The sequence below is a fragment of the Euleptes europaea genome, chromosome 3 (genome assembly GCF_029931775.1).
Source record: "Euleptes europaea isolate rEulEur1 chromosome 3, rEulEur1.hap1, whole genome shotgun sequence".
NCBI classification, from domain to species: domain Eukaryota; kingdom Metazoa; phylum Chordata; class Lepidosauria; order Squamata; family Sphaerodactylidae; genus Euleptes; species Euleptes europaea.
This window is the reverse complement of record NC_079314.1, coordinates 119,198,818-119,219,445: the sequence shown is the minus strand read 5'-3', so window position 1 is coordinate 119,219,445 and position 20,628 is coordinate 119,198,818. Positions and strand designations below refer to the sequence as shown.

At 46.9% G+C, this 20,628-nt stretch overlaps 1 protein-coding gene across 1 annotated transcript in view; it reads left to right on the top strand.

The window, feature by feature from the left end:
* CHCHD3 (coiled-coil-helix-coiled-coil-helix domain containing 3) overlaps positions 1 to 20,628 on the top strand; it is a 190,152-nt gene that overhangs the window by 74,545 nt on the left and 94,979 nt on the right. Inside the window, exon 3 of the mRNA XM_056846625.1 lies at positions 4,864 to 4,947. Within this exon, the coding sequence (XP_056702603.1) occupies positions 4,864 to 4,947 (84 nt within the window). The remainder of the gene's footprint in view (positions 1 to 4,863; positions 4,948 to 20,628) is intronic.

Below are 20,628 nucleotides of genomic sequence, written 5' to 3'. Positions count from 1 at the left end.
ACACACACCCCTATTCCGTGCCCAGAAGATGGCCAAGGTGCCGTCCCTCTCATGAACTGCCTAAGGTCATAGAATCAGCATTGCTGACAGATGGCCATCTAGCCTCTGCTTAAAAACCTCCTGGGAAGGAGAGCCCACCACCTCCCGAGGAAGCCTGTTCCACTGAGGAACCGCTCTCACTGTTAGAAAGTCCTTCCTAACGTTTAGACGGAAACTCCTGATCTAATTTGATCTAATTCTTCCTTTTGGGGGCTCCTTTGGGGATCTGTTTATTAAATGGTTACTACGACTTGTTAAGAGTTGCTGTTCAAGCCTCTTTAGTCTCTAGAACAGGGGTCCCCAACCTTTTTGAGCCTCTCGGCACCGTTGGAATTCTAACCCAGGGTCGTGGGTGCAACCTCAAAATGGCCGCTGCAGGAGGCGGGGCCAGCTGCAACCACTGAGAGCCAGTGTGGTGTAGTGGTTAAAAGAGTGTCGGGTAATATCTGGGAAACCCAGGTTGTAATCCCCATTCGTGCCTTGGAAGCTTGCTGGGGGGACCACACTCTCTCAGCCTAACCTACCTCACAGGGTTGTTGTGAGGATAGAATGGAAGCAAGGAGAATGATGTAAACCGCTTTGGGTGTTCGTTGGGGAGAAATTAAATTAAATTCATTTGTACCTCACCAGTGTGGTGTAGTGGTTAAGAGCGGTGGTTTGGAGCGGTGGACTCTTATCTCGTGAACCGGGTTTGATTCCCCACTCCTCCACATGAGCGGCGGAGGCTAATCTGGTGAACTGGATTTGTCTCCCCACTACTACACACGAAACCAGCTGGGTGACCTTGGGGCTAGTCACAGCTCTCTCAGCCCCACCTACCTCACGGGGTGTCTGTTGTGGGGAGGGGAAGGGAAGGTGATTGTAAGCCACTTTGAGACTCCCTTCAGTGGTAGAGAAAGTGGGCATATATAAACCAACTCTTCTTCTTCTTCTTAAGTAAATAATAAATGAAATGGCTGCAACAGGAGGCAGAACCACATATGCGGAAGCCCAAGCGCAGGGGAGAAGAGGGATAATTAAAAAGCCCACTGAGAAAGAGGGGTCGGAAAGAATAAAACAAATATCATAACATCATCTGCCACTGAAACAAAAGTTATTTTAATCTGCCCAGCCGATCATATCTTCAGTGGCCAATCAGAAGTCCTGCTGGGAGCCTTGACCATTCGTTTTTGTTGCAAAGCTAGAACTCATTTCTACTTTGATGAAACTGGGCTATAGGTGGCTGCAGCTGTGAAAGTTCATGTACATGTTGTGCATATTTTATGGTTCTCCTTATAACCTGTTTATTTCACAAATTTATGGCTTTTTTTTAATTCACATGCTTCCAGGAGATGGAAATTAAGGTAAGCAATAAAGTCAGAGATGCAATGTGTGTGTGTAAAGTGCTGTCAAGTCGCAGGCAACGTCTGGCAACTCAGTAGGGTTTTCAAGGTATGAGGCATTCAGGGGTGGTTTGCCATTGCCTGCGTCTGTGTAGCAACCCTGGACTTCCTTGGGGGTCTCCCATCCAAGGACCAACCAGGACCGACCCTGCTTAGCTTCTGAGATCTAACGAGATCGGGCTAGCCTGGGCCATCTAGGTCAAGGCCAGAGATGCAATAAAAAGAGACAAACATACATCATACAAGCATACGCAAAAAAAAAAACACTATATGCAATAATCATGTTTTGAGTTGGAAGGGATCACCAGGGTCATCTAGTCCAACCCCCTGCGCAGCATAGGAAATTCATAACTACCTCCCCCCCACACACACCCAGCGACCCCTACTCCATGCCCAGAAGATGGCCAAGATGCCCTCCCTCTCATTATCTGCCTAAGGTCATAGAATCAGCATTGCTGACAGATGGCCATCTAGCCTCTGCTTCAAAACCACCAGGGAAGGAGAGCTCACCACCTCCCGAGGAAGCCTGTTCCACTAAGGAACTGCTCTCACAGAAAATTCTTCCTAATGTCTAGACGGACCTGTCTGTGTGTGTGTTTGGGGAGGATATGAAGCCTGGAGGTGATGGCAAAGACACAAAAACAAGGAAAGGGATACATTCTAATATAAGAAATAATTCAATTGATGGGCCCTCATAGTGCAGGCATTCTGCGTCTGTGGTCATAGATGTGCCTCTCAATTATTTTCCGCCTTCCCAAGTGTGAGCCCAAAGATGAGGATCTTAATAACTCTGTCAGTCCCTCAAAACAAGAGGCAGAGATTATTGCTTAACAGTATAGCACACTTAGTAAAAAAAACACGCCAAGGTCCCGAGTGTGATCCCTGCTGCGTTTCCAGTTAAATGTTCTTGCGCAGCGTAGCCGCAGATGACTCCTGCCTGAGAATGTACAGAGATGCTTACAGTCAACACAGACAGTTATGGGCTAGGTGGACCAATGGTGTGACTTGTTATAAAGCATAGAATCATAGAGTTGGGAGGGACCACCAGGTTCATCTAGTCCAGTTGTTCCCAAACCTTTCGGGCCAATGCCCCCTTGGTTCCACAAACTCAACCCCAGCGCCCCCTACCCTATCCAACAACACAGTTGAAGGGGCCCACTTCTAGCACCCTCCTGCTGCCCCTTTGCCTCTTAGCGCCCCCCCCCTAGGTAATCCCACCACCCCCAGGGGGTGGTAATGCCCACTTTGGGAACCACTGACCTAGTCCAACCCCTGACATCTGCTAGTGGTGGAGGACCCAAAGGTCAGTGGTAGAGCATGCACATGATGCGGATGCATGAAGTCCCAGTTTCAGTCCTTGGCCTCTCCAACCAAAAAGCTTGTGGACAGCAGTGCTGAGAGAGAGATCTGCTTGCGGATATATTGGAGAGCCGTCGCCTGTCAGAGGAGAGATGACTGGGCCGGGATGGGTTAGTGGTCTGTCTCAAGAAACAGCTGTTCCTTATTAGAAGCAGAGAACAACTGAAGAGAGATTTTTTTTCAGGTTGAGAAACGAACAAACCGAAAGAACACAAAAATGGCCCACGTTGAATTCTGTGGATTTGATCCCAGTGTGTTTCAAGCGTTGAAGTTGGTCACCAGAGTTAAGAAAGCTGACTCCTTTTCTTGGAATTTCATTGGGAGGGACGCAGAGAAGAGCTTCCGTCGCAACATCTTCAGATGCCATCAGGAATTTAGCTCACTCTCTAGGAGTAATGGCCTTATTGAAAGATTTGGGAACATTTAAGTCACTGGAAAAGACAATCATGCTAGGAAAAGTTGAAGGCAGCAAGGAAAGAAATGGATTGACCCAACAAGAGATGGATTGACTCTTTAGAGGAAGCCATGGCCCTCAGTGTGCAAGACCTGAGCAAGGCTGTTAAAGATAGGACGTTTTAGAGGACATTGATTCATAGGGTCTCCATGAGTCAGAAATGACTTGACAGCAGTTAACACACACACACACAGGTTGCTATATCATGCAATTCCATTGAGTATGTGCAAATCAAGTATAGCTTTAGGGGTTTACCCTGCAGTGGCATTCCAGATTATCAGGGCAACCTTAAAGTGTTCCTCCGTTTATGCTTTATTGTTCCTTTATGGCTTTACTGTAGCAAATGTACTGATAGTAGTGGAATCTGCCCTAAGAAATGCTAGGCTGAAATTTAGATCCATGTATGTGTGTCACCTCTCAGTTACTTTTTATTTTTTTTATGATACCAGTTTGGTTACTGTCAATTTGAGATTTTGCTAGTGTCCTAGAAGTGAAATGCTCCACATTCCCCTACAATTCTCTTCTCCTTGATGAGCATTCCCCTCCTTAAGGACTATTCTTCGCAAACCCCATTTCCCCCCCCCCCCCGTGTGGTGTACTCTGGGCAGGGAGGGAATAAAATTACCTCTTTGATCAGCTGCGATGAAAATTGGGGGAAGCTCTTTGCAAGCAAAAATGTTGTTCAGAGATGAAAGTCTGATACCACAGTTTGGGACTGTATGAGGAAGTGCCTGCCTCTCTCATGCCTCTATCACATACGTGAAAGGTTTTCCAAAATTACCTGGTAACTGACAGCGGTTTTCTCAGAGTCAACTTGCATTTAAAAGGCAAACGATCCAACCAAACATTAGTTTTGCATAGCTGCAAGGATGTAGGTATTCTTGTTATTTCGGCAGGCATGTCTAGGGTCAGGGCCAGCGTCAGCGTACCCTGAGGTGGGGCAGCAGCTGCTAGGGTTCAGGGCCTCTAAGTAGGGCCTACTGCTACCATCGAGCAGGTGCAGAGGAGAGTGACGAGGATGATCGGGGGAGGAAAGGAAAGCTTTCTCCTCACACAAACAAAGATGTCAAGATGTGGGGTTTAAGAAATATTAAAAACGTTTCACATTTATTGGTGGCAGCAAATTTATGGGGTTCAGGGAAGACGAACCCTCACATGGCCCCACCCACTTTCTAGAAACACTGGGTGGACTCCAGGAAAGGTGTTGGTTCCCATGGGAACTATTTTGGGGACCCCTGCCATAATCCCGCAGTGAGGTTTCAGAAGTCTCAGAGCTGATCCTGAAGTGTGTTGTTTCCCCCTTGCGAGCAGCCGCGCCAGTTCTTCCACGGAAGGAATTAATTCTGGGGCTGTTTCCTTGGCACCGTCTTGTGACTCTTCCCCACGCCATTTGGATGAACTGTGGCCCAGCTGTTGAGCAAACAGGGAAGAACAATGAACGAGCACTTAACATGCTCAATGCGCTAATCATGATCTCATTAATATACTGGCTTGGCAAAATGGAGCAGGCGGTAAGGCTCTAATCTCAGCGTCGCTGTGAACGGGCGCGATTTATACCAGGCTTTTGCTTGGCTGGGTATTGCTTTCTCTTGATCCAGTTTGTCTTGTTTCTTTCCTTTTTTTTCTCAGGCCAAGCAGCTGGAAGAGAAAGACAGAGAGCTGAAGAAGCACGATGCTTACTACAAAGAGCAGCTGGGTCGACTGGAAGAGAGGGTGAGAAAGCATTTGTTCTGCTTTGTAATGAAAGGGTTTGCTGCTAATTCCTGCTACTCTGTTTTAGGCTACTTTTTAAATTGTGGGAGAGGGGACGGAGGAAGACTTTAAAGTTATAAAGCTAGGGTATGGTGGAAATTTGGTTTTCTCCTTCACCTTCAGTGGTAGAAAGAGCTGTCAAGTTGCAGCTGACTTAATGGCGATCCCATAGGGTTTCCAAGACAAGAGATGAACAGAGGTGGTTTGCCATTGCCTGCCTCTGCATAGCACCCCTGGACGTCCTTGGTGCTCTCCCATCCAATAATAACCAGAGCTGACCATGCTTAGCTCCTGAAATTGTGACGAGATGGGGTTAGCCTGGGCCATCCATATCAGGATGGAACATGCACTTATGAAACCATGTACTTATAAGGACCATGTGCTTATGGAAGATACCAGTATGGTTGGCTATGGGTGGTGGAAAGTGCCGTCAAGTTGCACCTGATTTATGGCAACTCTTTAGGGTTTTCAAAAGAAGAGACAAACAGATGTGGTTTGCCATTGCCTGCCTCTGTGTAGCAACGCTGAACTTCCCAGGTGGTCTTCTATCCAAGTAGTAACCAAGATTGACCCTGCTTAGCCTTTGAGATCTGATGAGATTGGGCTAGCCTGGGCCATCCAGGTCAGGAATTTTTAGTATCCTTGGTCTTAAGTATTAAGGGAATATAGAAGCAAGGAGCTTAAGAAGGCTGTCTTATCATCCTTTCCCACACAGTTTCAGGTGGGTAGCCATGTTGGTCTGCGGTAGAAGAGCAAGATTTGAGTCCTTTAGCCCCTGGAGACCAACAAAAATTCCTGGGGAATTTGTCAGATAGGGACCTCCACTCCTACAGCCAGCGTGGTGTAATGGTTAAGAGTGGTGGACTCTAACCTGGAGAATCGGGTTTGATTCCTCACTCCTCCACATGAGCGGCTGACGCTAATCTGGTGTACTGGGTTGGTTTCCCCACTCCTACACACGAAGCCAGCTGGGTGACCTTGGACTAGTCACAGTTCTCTGTGCTTTCTATCAGCCCTACCTACCTCACAAGGTATCTGTTGTGAGGAGGGTAAGGGAAGGTGATTGTAAGCTAGTTTGATTCTTCCTTAAGTGGTAGAGAAAGCTGGCATATAAAAACCAACTCTTCTTAAGAGCAGCGGACTCTAATCTGGCAAACCAAGTTTGACTCCCCACTCCTCCACATGCAGCCTGCTGGGTGACCTTGAGCCAGTCAGTTCTCTGCAAGCTCTCTCAGCCTCACCTACCTCACAAGGTGTCTGCTGTGGGAGGGGAATAGAAAGTTTGTAAGCTGCTTTTAGACTCCTAAAGGTAGAGAACAGCGGGGTGTAAAAATCAACTCTTCCTCGTCTTCTTGTATCTGACGAAGTGGCTTTGACTCTCAAAAGCTTACACCCTAGATTTTTTGTTGGTCTCTAAGGTGCTGTGTGTGTGTGTGTGTGTGTGTGTGTGTGTGTGTGTGTGTGTGAAGTGCCATCAAGTCGCTTCCGACACATGGCGACCCTATGAATCAAAAGTCCTCCGAAATGTCCTATCTTTGACAGCCTTGCTCAGATCTTGCAAACTGAGGGCTGTGGCTTCCTTGATAGAGTCAATCCATCTCTTGTTGGGTCTTCCTCTTTTCCTGCTGCCCTCAAATTTTCCTAGCATGACTGTCTTTTCCAGTGACTCTTGTCTTCTCATAATGTGACCAAAATACGATAGCCTTAGTTTAGTCATTTTAGCTTCTAGGGTCAGTTCAGGCTTGATTTGATCTATAACCTACTCATTTGGTTTTTTTGGCAGTCCAGGGAATCCGTAACACTCTCCTCCAACACCACATTTCAAAGGAATCTACTTTCTTCCTGTCAGCTTTCTTCATTGCCCAGCTTTCACACCCATACACAGTAATGGGGAATATGATGGCATGAATTAATCTAATCTTGGTGGCCAGTGACACATCCTTACACTTCAGAACCTTTTCTAGCTCCTTCATGGCTGCCCTTCCCAATCTCAATCTCCTTCCGATTTCTTGGCTGCAGTCTCCCTTTTGGTTGATGATGGAGCCAAGGAATAGAAAGTCTTGAACCATTTCAATTTCCTCATTGTCAACCTTATGGTTGTGTAATTCTCCTGTAGTCATTACTTTTGTTTTCTTGATGTTGAGCTGTAGTCCTGCTTTGGCACGTTCTCTTTTAACTTTCTAAGGTGCTACTGGACTCAAATCTTCTTTTTCACACAGAGGCCAAAAAAACAAACAAACAAAAAGGCCCTAGGGGGTCGTAGGGGTGTCTTGTGTGAAGCCTGTTTGAAATCCAATGATGGTTGACACCAAGTGTTTGACATTTCTAGTGTACGTTTGTGCTTTGGGATTTTAATTATGCATTGTCTTTCAACATGCATCTCGGTATGTTTGATTTTATTCCATAGGGGGTTCTGTGCGTAGCGAGGTCACCACGGGTGGTTCTCTCCCCTTACTTCCAGACGGTAGATGCCTCATTTCCATGCTCCGTCAAAAGAGGCCGCGGGTGACTCACTGGGACAGGCTGAATGCTGCTGCTTCAGTCGTTTCCTCCACCAGGGAAAATTGCCGGCTTTTGCTGAGTGAGAGCCAATGGAGGAGAAACGTCTGCTGAGGTGGCAGAATGGTCTTGTGAGGAATTTTCTCACGCCAGACTGTAAGAATTGCATCTAAGTGCGTTGATCCCAGGAACAACTCATCTAGAAAAAGTTGGGCTAGTTCTCAACTGTAGGAAAATGCTGATTAAAGAAGATGCTCAGTGGGGCCACGTTGGGGGGGGTAGGGGGAGAATCAACATTTCTGAAAGGTGATAGAATCATGGAGTTGGAAGGGTCTATAGAGGCCATCTACTCCAACTCCCTGCTCGGTGCAGGATCAGCCTAAAGCACCCCTGACAAGTGTTCCTCCATATGCCATTTGAAGACTGCCAGGGAGGGGGAGCTCACCACTTCCCAAAGCAGCTGCTTCATAAGAACATAAGGAAAGCCCTGCTGCACCAAACCAAGGCCCATCAAGTCCAGCAGTCTGTTCACACAGCTACCAACCAGGTGCCTCTAGGAAGCCCACAAGCAAGACAACTGCAGCAGCATTGTCCTGCCTGTGTTCCACAGCACCTAATATAATAGGCATGCCCCTCTGATTCTGGAGATAATAGGTGTGCATCATGAGTAGTATCCATTTTGACTAGTAGCCATGAATACCCCTCTCCTCCATGAACATGTCCACTCCCCTCTTCAAGCCTTCCAAGTTGGCAGCCATCACCACATCCTGGGGCAGGGAGTTCCACAATTTAACTATTCCACTGTTGACCAACTCTTACTGTAAAAAAACTTTTCCTAAGAAAATTTTTGTATAGAAGATCCCTCTGATGAAGCAAATTACAAAACACATAGAGAACTAGGAGAGCGAAATAAACTCTCAACTTTGCATCCTTCCTCTCCTTTGTCTTCTCCTTACCTTCAGTCACACAGTACTGATCCTTGTGCTGTGGTGGCAGCTGCTGCCAAAGCATCATTTTTTAAAAATCTGCAGGGCCAACCAAATCTCCAGTGGCCAATCAGAAGCCTTGCTGGTCAAAAGCCACACCTGGCCACTTTCTAAAAGCAGTTGGTGGGCACCAGGAGAGGTGTTGGCAGGTGCCACGGCACCCACTGGCACCACGTTGGGCACCCCTGCACTAACCTGTTGAACATGAAGGTACTATTTAGTTCTCAGAGTTATTGATAGAGTTATCCTTTTAGGAATGTGTCTAATCATTGAAGAAGGCTAAGGTTCAACCCTGGAATATGTGAAGGGGCAGTATCTGAGTGTTTTGGGATTCCTCAGCATCGCCGAGCAGAGGGTGTTCTGGTAAAGGAGGGCTGGGATCCCATACTTCTCAAAACAAAAAGAGAAGGCAAAGAGAGGACTGGGGAGGGGCTGTTGCTCAGTGGTAGAGCATCTGCTTAGCATACAGAAGGTCCCAGGTTCAATCCTCGGCATCCCCAGTTAAAGGGAACAGGCACTGAGGTGACGTGAAAGACCTCTGCCTGAGACCCTGGAGAGCCGTTGCCAGTCTGAGCAGACAATACTGACTGATGGACCAAGGGTCTGATTCAGAATAAGGCAGCTTCATGAGTTCATGTGTATGGTTTTTGGGGAGGGGCTGTGTCTCAGTGGTAGAGCATCTGCTTGGCATGCAGAAGGTCCCAGGTTCAGTCCCCGGCATCTCCAGTCAAAGGGACTAGGCAAGCAGGTGACGTGAAAGACCTCTGTCTGAGTCCCTGGAGAGCTGCTGCCAGGCCGAATAGACAATCCTGACTTCAATGGACCAAGGGTCTGATTCAGCATAAGGCAGCTTCATGTGTGTTCGTGTGTATGACTGGTTGTACTGGACGAGAACATTAAATAAATACAAAATGGATGCTTAGGTAAATTACCTTGGATCCTGTTGGGTGGCATTGGTTTTCATTGCCTCACCGAGTGTCAAAGCTCCTCCATCTAATTAATTAGCTCCTTTATTAGCTTGCCTTTTTTCTCCAATTAGCAGCTTCGCATTCCTGTTTCTCTTTGCAATAGAAGCACCGCCGCAGTAATTGATAATAAAGGGGGATGACAACGCAGTAGATTAGTGTCAGCGCAGTGTGCTCCTCCTAGCGCCAAGTTATTATACGTATTCACTGCCAGATGACGCCCGTCACTTCGAAAATATTCCCAAGGCCAGCATGAGGAGGCACCGACCTTTTGGTGCGGATTAATACAGGACAGAGTGACTGTGCACCGCTGACTATAAAATTATATATGGTTTGGCGAGAGTGGGCAGGGAGAAGCTTTTCTCCCTTTCTCATAATACCAGAACGTGGGGTCATCTGCTGAAGCTGGAGGGTGAGAGATTCAAAACAGACAAACGGAAGTATTTCTTCACACAACCCATAGCAAAATGTTGGAACTCCCTGCCCCAGGATGTGGTGATGGCTGCCAACTTGGAAGGCTTGAAGAGGAGAGGGGTATCAATGGCTATTAGTTAAAATGGATACCAATCATGATGCATCCCTATTCTCTCCAGGATCAGAGGAGCTTGCCGAACATATTAGGTGCAGTGAAACACAGGCAGGATGGTGCTGCTTCAGTCATCTTGCTTGTGGGCTTCCTAAAGGCCCCTGGTTGGCCACTGTGTGAACAAACTGCTGGACTTGATGGGCCTTGTTCTGATCCAGCAGGGCTTTTCTTACATTCTTATGTTCTTAGCCGGGATCCTAAAGCATAAACAATTCTGTGCTTGAGGGCAGCAGCAATCTATAAAATTGGTTTATGTGCCCAAAAAAAGAGGAGTGAATCCTCTTGATACTTTGGTAGGGGTTGGGAGTGATTCCCCGTATGGTTGCCGGTATTTTGCGGGTCAGCGATGGCATATAGGTTGTGAGTTATTGCCCCACTCCACAGCAGCTAAGCAAGACGGAACAGTTTAACAAAGGAGCTAAAGAATAACCTCCCTACGTAGTATATCTGCTCAGGCTAAAAACTCGTTATTTAAGAGTTTCCCACATTAGATTTCGAGAGAGGGATTCATTCATCAGTGCTAAAGGGACGTTTTGCTCTTCAGGCTGGGAGAATATATGAGCCAATTCTCCTGATTCACGTTGATATCAGAGCCGCCCTGCAAGCTTTCTGTGCCAGGCACCGGAGCGGAGGATGCAAAGGTGCCGCTTTTCTTTCTTAAAAAATGTTGAATGAAAGCCGGCGAGCCGACGGCACAAAAGGCTGGGATCTAATGCAGTTGGAGCCCATGTCGGGCTAATTGCCATTCTTGTGTGGGAAACGGCAGATCAATGGGGGAAAAATAGATTGGAATAATGAAGATGCTCAGAATGGTAGCGCTTGCTTTCTCTCCAGCGGGCGCCCCTCCGCAACACGCTCCCAGATACCCCGTCATTATTGCTGCATCGTTACTTCGTTTCCAAAGCACAGATGTTCAAAAATTGAAGAGGAAACCAACCCCTGCTCACTACCAAGGGACCCACCCCATTCTTCCGTGGTTTGGCATGTTTCAAACAGTGGACTCTGATCTGGAGAACCGGGTTTGCTTCCCCACTTCTCCACATGAGTGGTGGAGGTTAATCTGGTGAAATGGATTTGTTTCCCCACCCCTACACATGAAGCCAGCTAGGTGACTTTGGGCTAGTCACAGCTCTTAGAGCCCTCTCAGCCTCACCTACCTAACAGGGTGTCTGTTGTGGGGAGGAGAAGGGAAGGTGATTGTAAGCCGATTTGAGTCTCCCTTAAATGGTAGAGAAAGTCGGCATATAAAAACCTCCTCCTCCTCCTCATGCAACGGAGATAGATCTTTTCATCTGCCCTTCAGACGCACATGCCAGAACCGATGTCATTATAGCCAGTGTAACTCAATAGGTTATTTGCTGGGTTTAACAGCTCCTCATAGGTCAGTTGTATAATCACTCGTCTTGAGAGCCCCTTCCTAGGGTCATAGAATCATAGAGTTGGGAGAGACCACTATGGTCATCTAGTCCAACCCCCTGCACAATGCAGGAAATTCACAACTCCCTCCCCCTCCCCCAATACCCCCAGCGACCCCTATTCTGTGCCCAGATGATGTCAGCAAAAACTCTCCAGTATCCCTGGCCAATCTGGCCTGGAGGAAAATTGCTTCCTGACCCCAATTCAACCTTTCAATGTATTGAAAGAGAGAATAAAAGAATACGCGGACTCACAGGAAGAAGTTTGCAAAGGAAAAGAAGTATATGGTTACATGGAAATACAGTTGATTTGGCCCCATAATTCTGTTTTTGTTTCTGTAATCAGCCTCCTGCCCATTCTAATGTGAAGTTACTAAATTGTGCTGGGCCTATAAAGCAGAGAACTCCATAGTCCATTCAGAGTTCTTTTCAGAGTCCCAGGACTTTAGGAGAGCTCCAATGGACCTTCAACCCAGGTGCCCTGGCTGATTGCCTGAACCCATCCAACCTTCTTCCTTTCTACATTTCTCTTGGCCAGGGATGGGAACAGAGCCATTGGCATAACTTTAGCTCAAAGGGGCAAAAATACCTGTCCTCATAATATCCCAAAACTGTTAGCCAAAATGCCCGGTTACGGATTATTATATGGGGGAATTAGCATTCAATTACCGGCACTGGACATAACTTAAGTAGGATGCAACCTTTGTCTACCAGAGTCCATACCATAACCAGAAAATGAGGCAGAAGCAATGGAATTAGGTTTAAAAGAATTTTACTCAAATTATATGTTCGCACACACATACAAAATTACACATACACATCACACAGTCAGAGCCTAAGAAATAAAGAAATAGAGACGTCCGCCAATGTGGCAGGTTCCTTGAAGGGGGGGGGGTGATACTGCACCTGATCCTGGAGTGGACATCCGAAGTTCCATGCAGCTAAAGGAGGGGGAAGGGGGTGGGGGGACTCCTCGTGGCTTAACCAGCGAGGCTGGAGAGCTGGGTGGTCTGGCATTGCTACCCAGACCGACAGAGTAACAGCAAGTATGCAAGGGGAAGACCTGAGGTAGCGTATGGGCTAAGGAGACCCCAGTTATACTCTCTCAGGGGGTGGGGGCTGATTGGATTACCCAGGTGGTTCCCTGTGTGAGCAAAGGAGATAATGACCCTAATGGTCAGCTACCGGGGTGGGGCAAAAGGGCAGTTGTGACAGGTAACGGGAGGGTCAGGAGACGATCGTTGATGGGATTATCTGGCTGGATACAAAGACACAAACAGCTGTGTCTGGGCGAGTCACTTTTGCAATGCCAGAGGAGTGATCCTCTGGAGCTGATATCTCGGAGGCTTCCGATGGGCCATTAATCATGCATATGGAGGTGGGGGTTAGGACTGCGTGCGTGCCTGGTCATCTCTTGCAAAATGACAGCTTGCTGGAGACTGGGTCAGAGAAAATGGATTCCCTCTGATTCTCCCTGAGAGGCTTGTCTGCCCGTGGTCCCTTCTTGTCAGTTTCACTGGATAGTGCGGGAGCCTTCCCTATTTCATTTGGGGCTTGGAACACGTCTGGAACAGTGGCGGCACGTGTCTCTTGGGGCTGCCATGTAACTAGTCTGGGAGATGGCACCCGCTGGCTTACAAAATATCATCCTGTCTCCTCTGGTACCACTTGACTTTGCTCCTCAGGGTTGTTATGTTCTCCTCTGTCTTGGCTTCCTTCCCCCTCTGAGGTGGCTTGCATCAGCTTCATATCCTCTTCCTGATTTCAACCTACTTTGGTTGTAATGCCATTGAGAATGCACTTGAAAATCTCCAAAAATGTATATTCTTTGCATCAAAGCAGTCATATTTCTTCCTCCCATAATTATATCCTGTTACACTGAACACTCTTTTTCAGAGTCTACATAAGAACATAAGAGAGGCCATGCTGGATCAGACCAAGGTCCATCCAGTCCAGCAGTCTGTTCACACAGCAGCCAAGCAGGGGCCTCTAGGAAGTCAACAAACAAGAAGACTGCAGCAGCATTATCCTGCCTGTGTTCCACAGCACCTAATACAATAGGCATGCTCCTCTGATCCTGGAGAGAATAGGGATGCATCATGACTAGTATTCATAAGAACATAAGAAAAACCCTACTGGATCAGACCAAGGCCCATCAAGTCCAGCAGTCTGTTCACACAGTGGCCAACCAGGTGTCTCCAGGAAGCCCACAAACAAGACGACTGCAGCAGAATTGTCCTGCCTGTGTTCCACAGCACCTAATAGAGTAGGTATGCTCATCTGATCCTGGAGAGAACAGGGATGCATCATGACTAATAACCATTTTGACTAGTCCTCTCCTCCGTGAACATGTCCACTTCCCCTCTTAAAGCCTTCTTAGTAGAGGGCACTATTCCCGTGCCAATGGAGGTCCACTTACAAGACCCCTGACCATATATATTTCAGGTCAGGGTGATATTTGTGCTGGTGACTGTCTTCCAGCAAGCAAAACAGTCTTCTTGTGTACAGTACGTGGTGTCCTAGTAAGAGTGGTTTCCAAAGGCGAAACACTCCAAGGACTTTGATGACCCAGGCCATTCAGCTCTTTGTCTCTCCGAAGATCTTTCATCCGCTCTTGTTTTTCCATTGACTTGAAATCCATCTTACCTCAGGATGGATTTCATCAGTGCCTGGACACTTCAGGTTTCAAGAGGCAGGAGTACCATTTTGTCAGGGCAACATCAACCATGGGGAGATGTGCGGTGTTTTCAATGATCATGGAAGATGAGGGTGTGTAGAAGAGTTGGTTTGATGACTTTCTCTACCACTTAAGGAAGAATCAAACCGGCTTACAATCGCCTTGCCTTCCCCTCCCCACAACAGACACCCTATGAGGTAGGTGGGGCTGAGAGAGTGTGACTAGCCCAAGGTCACCCAGCTGGCCCCATGTGTAGGAGTGGGGAAACAAATCGAGTTCACGAGATTAGCCTCCGCCGCTCATGTGGAGGAGTGGGGAATCAAACCCGGTTCTCCAGAGCAGAGTCTACCGCTCCAAACCACCACTCTTAACCACTACACCACGCCAGCTCTCCGCCCTGTTTTCTTACCTGCCTGTCCCAGTCTCCACGTCCCTTTTCTCCCTATAGCTCCAAACATTGCAAAAGAAATCCCTGAATACTGAAAAACCCCAGTCTTGTAAACAGAATGTGCATGTTGATTCCCAATTTACATGGCTCCAGACATGGTTTTTACATTTGCTTTTTGTGTTAGATTTGGCCTCCGTTGGGGTGAAACAGGCAAGGTGATTATTGTTCTCCGTTGACAGGTAAAATTTGCACAGGCTGATGGGATCTGTCTGTATGGAAATGTGTTTGAGTTCATTTTCCTGAGAACACAGACATGAGTTATGGAAACAGAATCCTTTTGTTTTTGTTTCTTTTCTCTCCCCCCCCCCACCCCGGTGACTTCTGTTTCCAGGTAGGATTTTCAGCTCATAGGATCGGAACATAATTTGTGGCGTCGGTTTACTGCATAGGCTGTCAAGGAGTATTAACCTTCAAGTAAGATGAGCACGCAGACTGTAAAGCCGTGAGCTGGTGGCATACTGTGCCCGGTATTAACCAGTATTATCTGTCCTGCTTGCCGCAGTAAATAGGATTGTGCCATTATGATGTGTCAGGATTTTCGCGGCAATCAAATTTACTAGACACTAAACTGTTCTCCCCTTCTCTGAGCGGCTTTAGTCTGGATTTTTTGTGCTCTCATTAATCCTGTTGGTAGGAAATCCTCATCTCGATTGTGTATAGAAATTATAATTTAATGATCTCTTCACTCCCCCCCCTTTATTCAAGGCTCAGAAAGGAATGCTCAGCGATAGCTCCGGGGCTCTGAAAAAAAGGAGATAATGCGCAATTTCAGGTTCTAAGCCAAATAGCGTCTCTGCATGTGTACACATCTACTGTGAACAAACGATTACAATGTAAGACTGTACGGGTTTTGGATTCCTCTTTGGCTGCTGCTGTCTCTTTTCAGAGGTGCAACAGGTGAATTATTTAGTGATTGAGTGGTGAGGGTTTTTTTGGTGGTGTCTGACTTGCAAGTGATGGCTGCAGCTGTATAGTGGTTCTCCCCTATCGAAGAAGAACATAAAAACATAAGAAAGGCCTTCTGAATCAGACCGAGGCCCATCAAGCCCAGCAGTCTGTTCACACAGTGGCCAACCAGGGGCCTCTAGGAAGCCCCCAAACAAGACGACTGCAGCAGCATTGTCCTGCCCGTGTTCCACAGCACCCAATATAATAGGCATGCTTCTCTGATCCTAGAGAGAAAAGGTATGCATCATGACTCATAAGAACATAAAAAAGGCCCTGCTGTATCAGGCCAAGGCCCATCAAGTCCAGCAGTCTGTTCGCACAGTGTCCAACCAGGTGCCTCTAGGAAGCCCACAAAGAAGACAGCTGCAGCAGCACCATCCTGCCTGTGTTCCACAGCACCCAATATAATAGGCATGCTTCTCTGATCCTTGAGAGAAAAGGTATGCATAGTGACTAGTATCAATTTTTCTCTCTCTCTTCCACAGAGCCACTGCTTCTCTTTTTTTCCTCTCTTCCATAGAGCCACTGCCTCTCCCCATCTTTGAAGCTACCATTGGTACAAAATGTGACAGTGAGACTCCAATCTGGGACCCAACAATCAGAATATATAACAACAATGCTGCTTCCACTAATTATTAGGCTTGCCAGTGCCCGCTAATTGCGGGCAAACTCCTGGCAATTAGGGCCGCTCCCCTAATTGCCAGTCTTGTTTGTGGGCTTCCTAGAGGAACCTGGTTGGCCTCTGTGTGAACAGACTGCTGGACTTGATGGCCCTGGGTCTGATCCAGCAGGGCTTTTCTTTTGGAAGATGGGGCTATTAATGGCTACTAGTCAAAATGGATACTAGTCATGATGCATCCCTATTCTCTCCAGGATCAGATTCAAAATCGGGAAATGCCTCTGGAATCCTCCGGTTTTTAGTCTGCATAAATGTGGGACATTTTAGGACAAGGAGGGAGATAAAGGTCATCTAGCCCAACTCCGTGCTAGCATGGTGTAGTGGTTAAGAGCAGTGGACTCTAATCTGGAGAACTGGGTTCGATTCCCTACTCCACATGAGCGGCAGACTCTAATCCGGTGAACTGGGTTGGTTTCCCCACTCTTCCCCATGAAGGCTGCTGGGTGATTTAGAGCCAGTCACAGTTCTCTCTGAACTCTCTCAGCCTCACCTACCTCACAAGGTGTCTGTTGTGGGGAGAGGAAGGGAAGGAGATTGTAAGCCTCTTTGAGACTCCTTAAAGGTAGAGAAAAGCGGGGTATAAAAAACAACTCAATTTTGTGTACATTGAATCATCAGAAAGCAAATTGGCGTGCTGCTGAGGGCCCGTGAGTAATGCCTGCAGGCCGGCTCAAAAAATCTGGTTTTCAGGTCAGTCCGAATATCGGATGTTCGGATACTCAACCTATATCAATAATGTGTACCACGAGCACAGAAATGCAGGGTGTTCCTCTTCAGAGATAACTTCTTAATGTCCAGCTTAAAATAAGCGAACAACCCACACACTTCCAGGAAAGGTTCAACACCAGTCAAATCCAATAGCCACTCGGAGGTGGTATGGGGGGAGAGAATCCCCCCAATACAAAAATTGAAGTAGCAAGATCCTGCATGTGAAACCAAAGAGAAGACTGTCTTTGTATGCTAGCACAAGTCTAGAATCATACTTCTTTTTCCAGCGTGGTGTAGTGGTTAAGAGCGGTGGCTTGATTCTCCACTCCTCCACATGAGCGGTGGAGGCTAATCTAGTGGACTGGATTTGTTTCCCCACTCCTACACATGAAGCCAGCTGGGTGACCTTGGGCTAGTCACAGTTCTCTCAACCCCATCTACCTCACAGGGTGTCTGTTGTGGGGAGGGGAAGATGATTGTAAGCCGGTTTGATTCTTCTTTTAGTGGTAGAGAAAGTTGGCGTATAAAAACCAACTCTTCTTCTTCTTCTTCTTCTTCTTCTTCTTCTTCTTCTTCTTCTTCTTCTTCTTCTTCTTCTTCTTCTTCTTCCTTCTCCTCCTCCTCTTCATCCTCCTCTTCTTTTTCCTCCTGCACTTATTGCACAAGATTTGCTTCCTGGCACACATTTAAAAGCATCTTCCCATTTGGGAGGCTTTGACATTCCTTCCCTCCCCCCACTTGAAAGCAGTGATTCTCTAGATTCTAATAAACCCACTGACTCCGCAGAAGCAGCTGGGGACCATACTCACAGACACTAAATTCAACCTGAGGTGATCGCTCTTGCCACCTTCGTGATATGAGCGTCCGTTTCCCAGTCGCTAAAGGAACAGAGTTCTTTGACGTGCGGCTGATCAAGACCAAAATACTACTCAGGAATCGGCCCTCTTCACTCCGGTGTCTGCCCCGGTGGCCATTTTTCAATCCCGTGTTTGATTCTCCAGGCTCGGCGCTTGAAAGATTAAAAGCCAGGAGTTCATCACCGCTGCCCCATACTACACAGATACCGCAGCACCTTCGATATTATGGGTCAGGGTTTTAATATTGTTGCCAGCCGCACACAATTGAACTGTCAGTTTTGGCCTGAAACATAACATTCTGTCAATGTTTCAACCTTTCTTTCTGCAGACTGACTGATATTAAAAGCCCCCCCCCCCTTTAATGAGAGAACTCTGTACCTGATATGCAGAGATTAAGAGACCACCAAGGAAATCCAGGGTCGCTATGCAGAGGCAGGCAATGGCCAACCACCGCTGCTGGTCTCTTGCCTTGAAAACCCTTCCTTTCCACCTTCTCCTGAGCGGTTCTATAAATCTTTGTACAGAATAATTTATGAAGTCCTCTAACAGGTAAGTTTTTTTATGCTTATGCTTATACAAACTCTGTGAGGTTTAGACATCTTTCATACATGGAAGGACGGCTTTTGGATGTAAAATTATTGCATTTTATGTGCATTTGAACACTGTTTCTAATTCTCACCCTGTTCTGGTCATTCACTGTCTTTCCCTTAAACTCTGCTATTTATCTTCTTTTGATTAGTCCCACTGTGTGGGTGTCTTGAGTCGTCACGCAATCTTAAAATGGGTTTTGTAAGCCTAAATATAATCTCGGTTGACACTCCAAATCACTCTCCTCATCCTGAACTATTACTGTGTATGGGTGTGAAAGCTGGACATTGAAGAAAGCTGATAGGAAGAAAGTAGATTCCTTTGAAATGTGGTGTTGGAGGAGAGGGTTACGGATACCGTGGACCGCCAAAAAAACAAATCAGTGGGTTATTGATCAAATCAAGCCTGAACTGACCCTAGAAGCTAAAATGACTGAACTGAAGCTGTCGTACTTTGGTCACATTATGAGAAGACAAGAGTCACTAGAAAAGACAGTCATGCTAGGAAAAGTTGAGGGCAGCAGGAAAAGAGGAAGACCCAACAAGAGATGGATTGACTCAATCAAGGAAGCCACAGCCCTCAGTTTGTAAGCTCTGAGCAAGGCTGTCAAAGACAGGACATTTTGTAGGACATTGATTCATAGGGTTGCCATGAGTCAAAAGCGACTTGACAACACTTAACACACACACACACATCCTAAACTGAGCCCATTCACATATTTAAAGGGGGAAACATCCATAGTAACACTTTTTTAGAATTTCATAGAATTATAGAGTTGAAAGGGACGACCAGGGTCATCTAGCCCAACCCCCTGCACAATTTACTTCATTTAGACCCCACTTCCCTCTGCAGTGGGGACCAAACCCAACTTATATCATTCTCACCTCCATTTTCCCCTGAAAACGTTCCTGTGAGATACGTTAGGCTAAAAATGTATGACTGGCCCTGGTTCACCCAGCAGGCTTCCATGGCAGGGTGAGGATCCAAACCTGGGTCTCCCAGACCCTAGTCTGAAAATCTGACCACTACACCACAATGACTTACGGGGCATTTACACAGGGATGTTTCCTCGTGGTCACTCCACCAACTACTTTGGGGCTTTGCTTTGATTATGTTTGCATTTTCTGACCGTCAAAGGTCGCCTCGCTCTCTCCATGCGTTTTGGCCGGGTTTTCTGGATTTGTGTTTAACCAGCATCCAGAAAATGCAGGGAAAATGCACGGGGAGAGCGAGTTGACCTCTGACAGTTGGGAGGCGCAAACGTAATCAAAGCTCCCGAGTAGTCAGCAGGGTGATCGCGAGGAAACAGCCCTGCGTAAATGGCCACTGTGTGCTGAAATGGCTGCAGCTGTCATGAAGGAAGTTTGTCTCCATTTCAGCCACTGGATAGAAGCATGTCCTTTCCCCCCCCCCCCCCCAAAGTTTTCTAACCAAGAGACTATCTTTGACTGAACTTATAATCTTTTCTAACTGGTATGTAAATATTCAGATTCCCATGCCTGTCAATGTAGAAGACGAAGAGTTGGTTTTTATACCCCGATTTTCTCTACCTTTAAGAAGACTCAAACGGGCTAACAATTTTGAGAGTCAAAGCTCCTTCATCAGATACAAGAAGAAGAGTTGGTTTTTATACCTCACTTTTCTCTACCACTTAAGGAAGAACCAAACCAGCTTACAATCACCTTCCATTCCTCCCCCCACAACACACACCGTGTGAGTTAGGTGGGGCTGAGAGAGCTCTAAGAGAACTGTGACTAGCCCAAGGTCACCCAGCAGGCTCCATGTGGAGGAGTGGGGAAACCAACCCGGTTCTCCAGATTAGAGTCCACTGCTCACAAGGAGGAGTGGGGAATCAAACCCAGTTCTCCAGATTAGAGTCTGCTGCTTATCTTTTTTTGATATCATTTTAAGTTTTCTGTATTTATGTAATGAACTTTTGTAATGGCCTATGGCTAAACAAATAAATACAATTTAAGAGTCTGCTGCTCATGTGGAGAAGTGGGGAAACCAACCTGATTGACCAGATTAGAGTCCACCGCTCATGTGGAGGAGTGGGGAATCCAACCTGGTTCTCCAGATTAGAGTCCACCATTCCTAATCACTGTACCATGCTGCTGGCCTAAGCTCTATCTCTCTCTGTGTGTGTGTGTGTGTGTGTGTGTGTGCGTGCGTGTGTGTGCGTGTGATGATACATAAAAAAGAATAACACAGGCACGATAACAGAGTTGCCTCCCAACCATGGCTACAAGTGAAGAGCCCCTTAAAGGTGATACTTTGCTTGGTTAA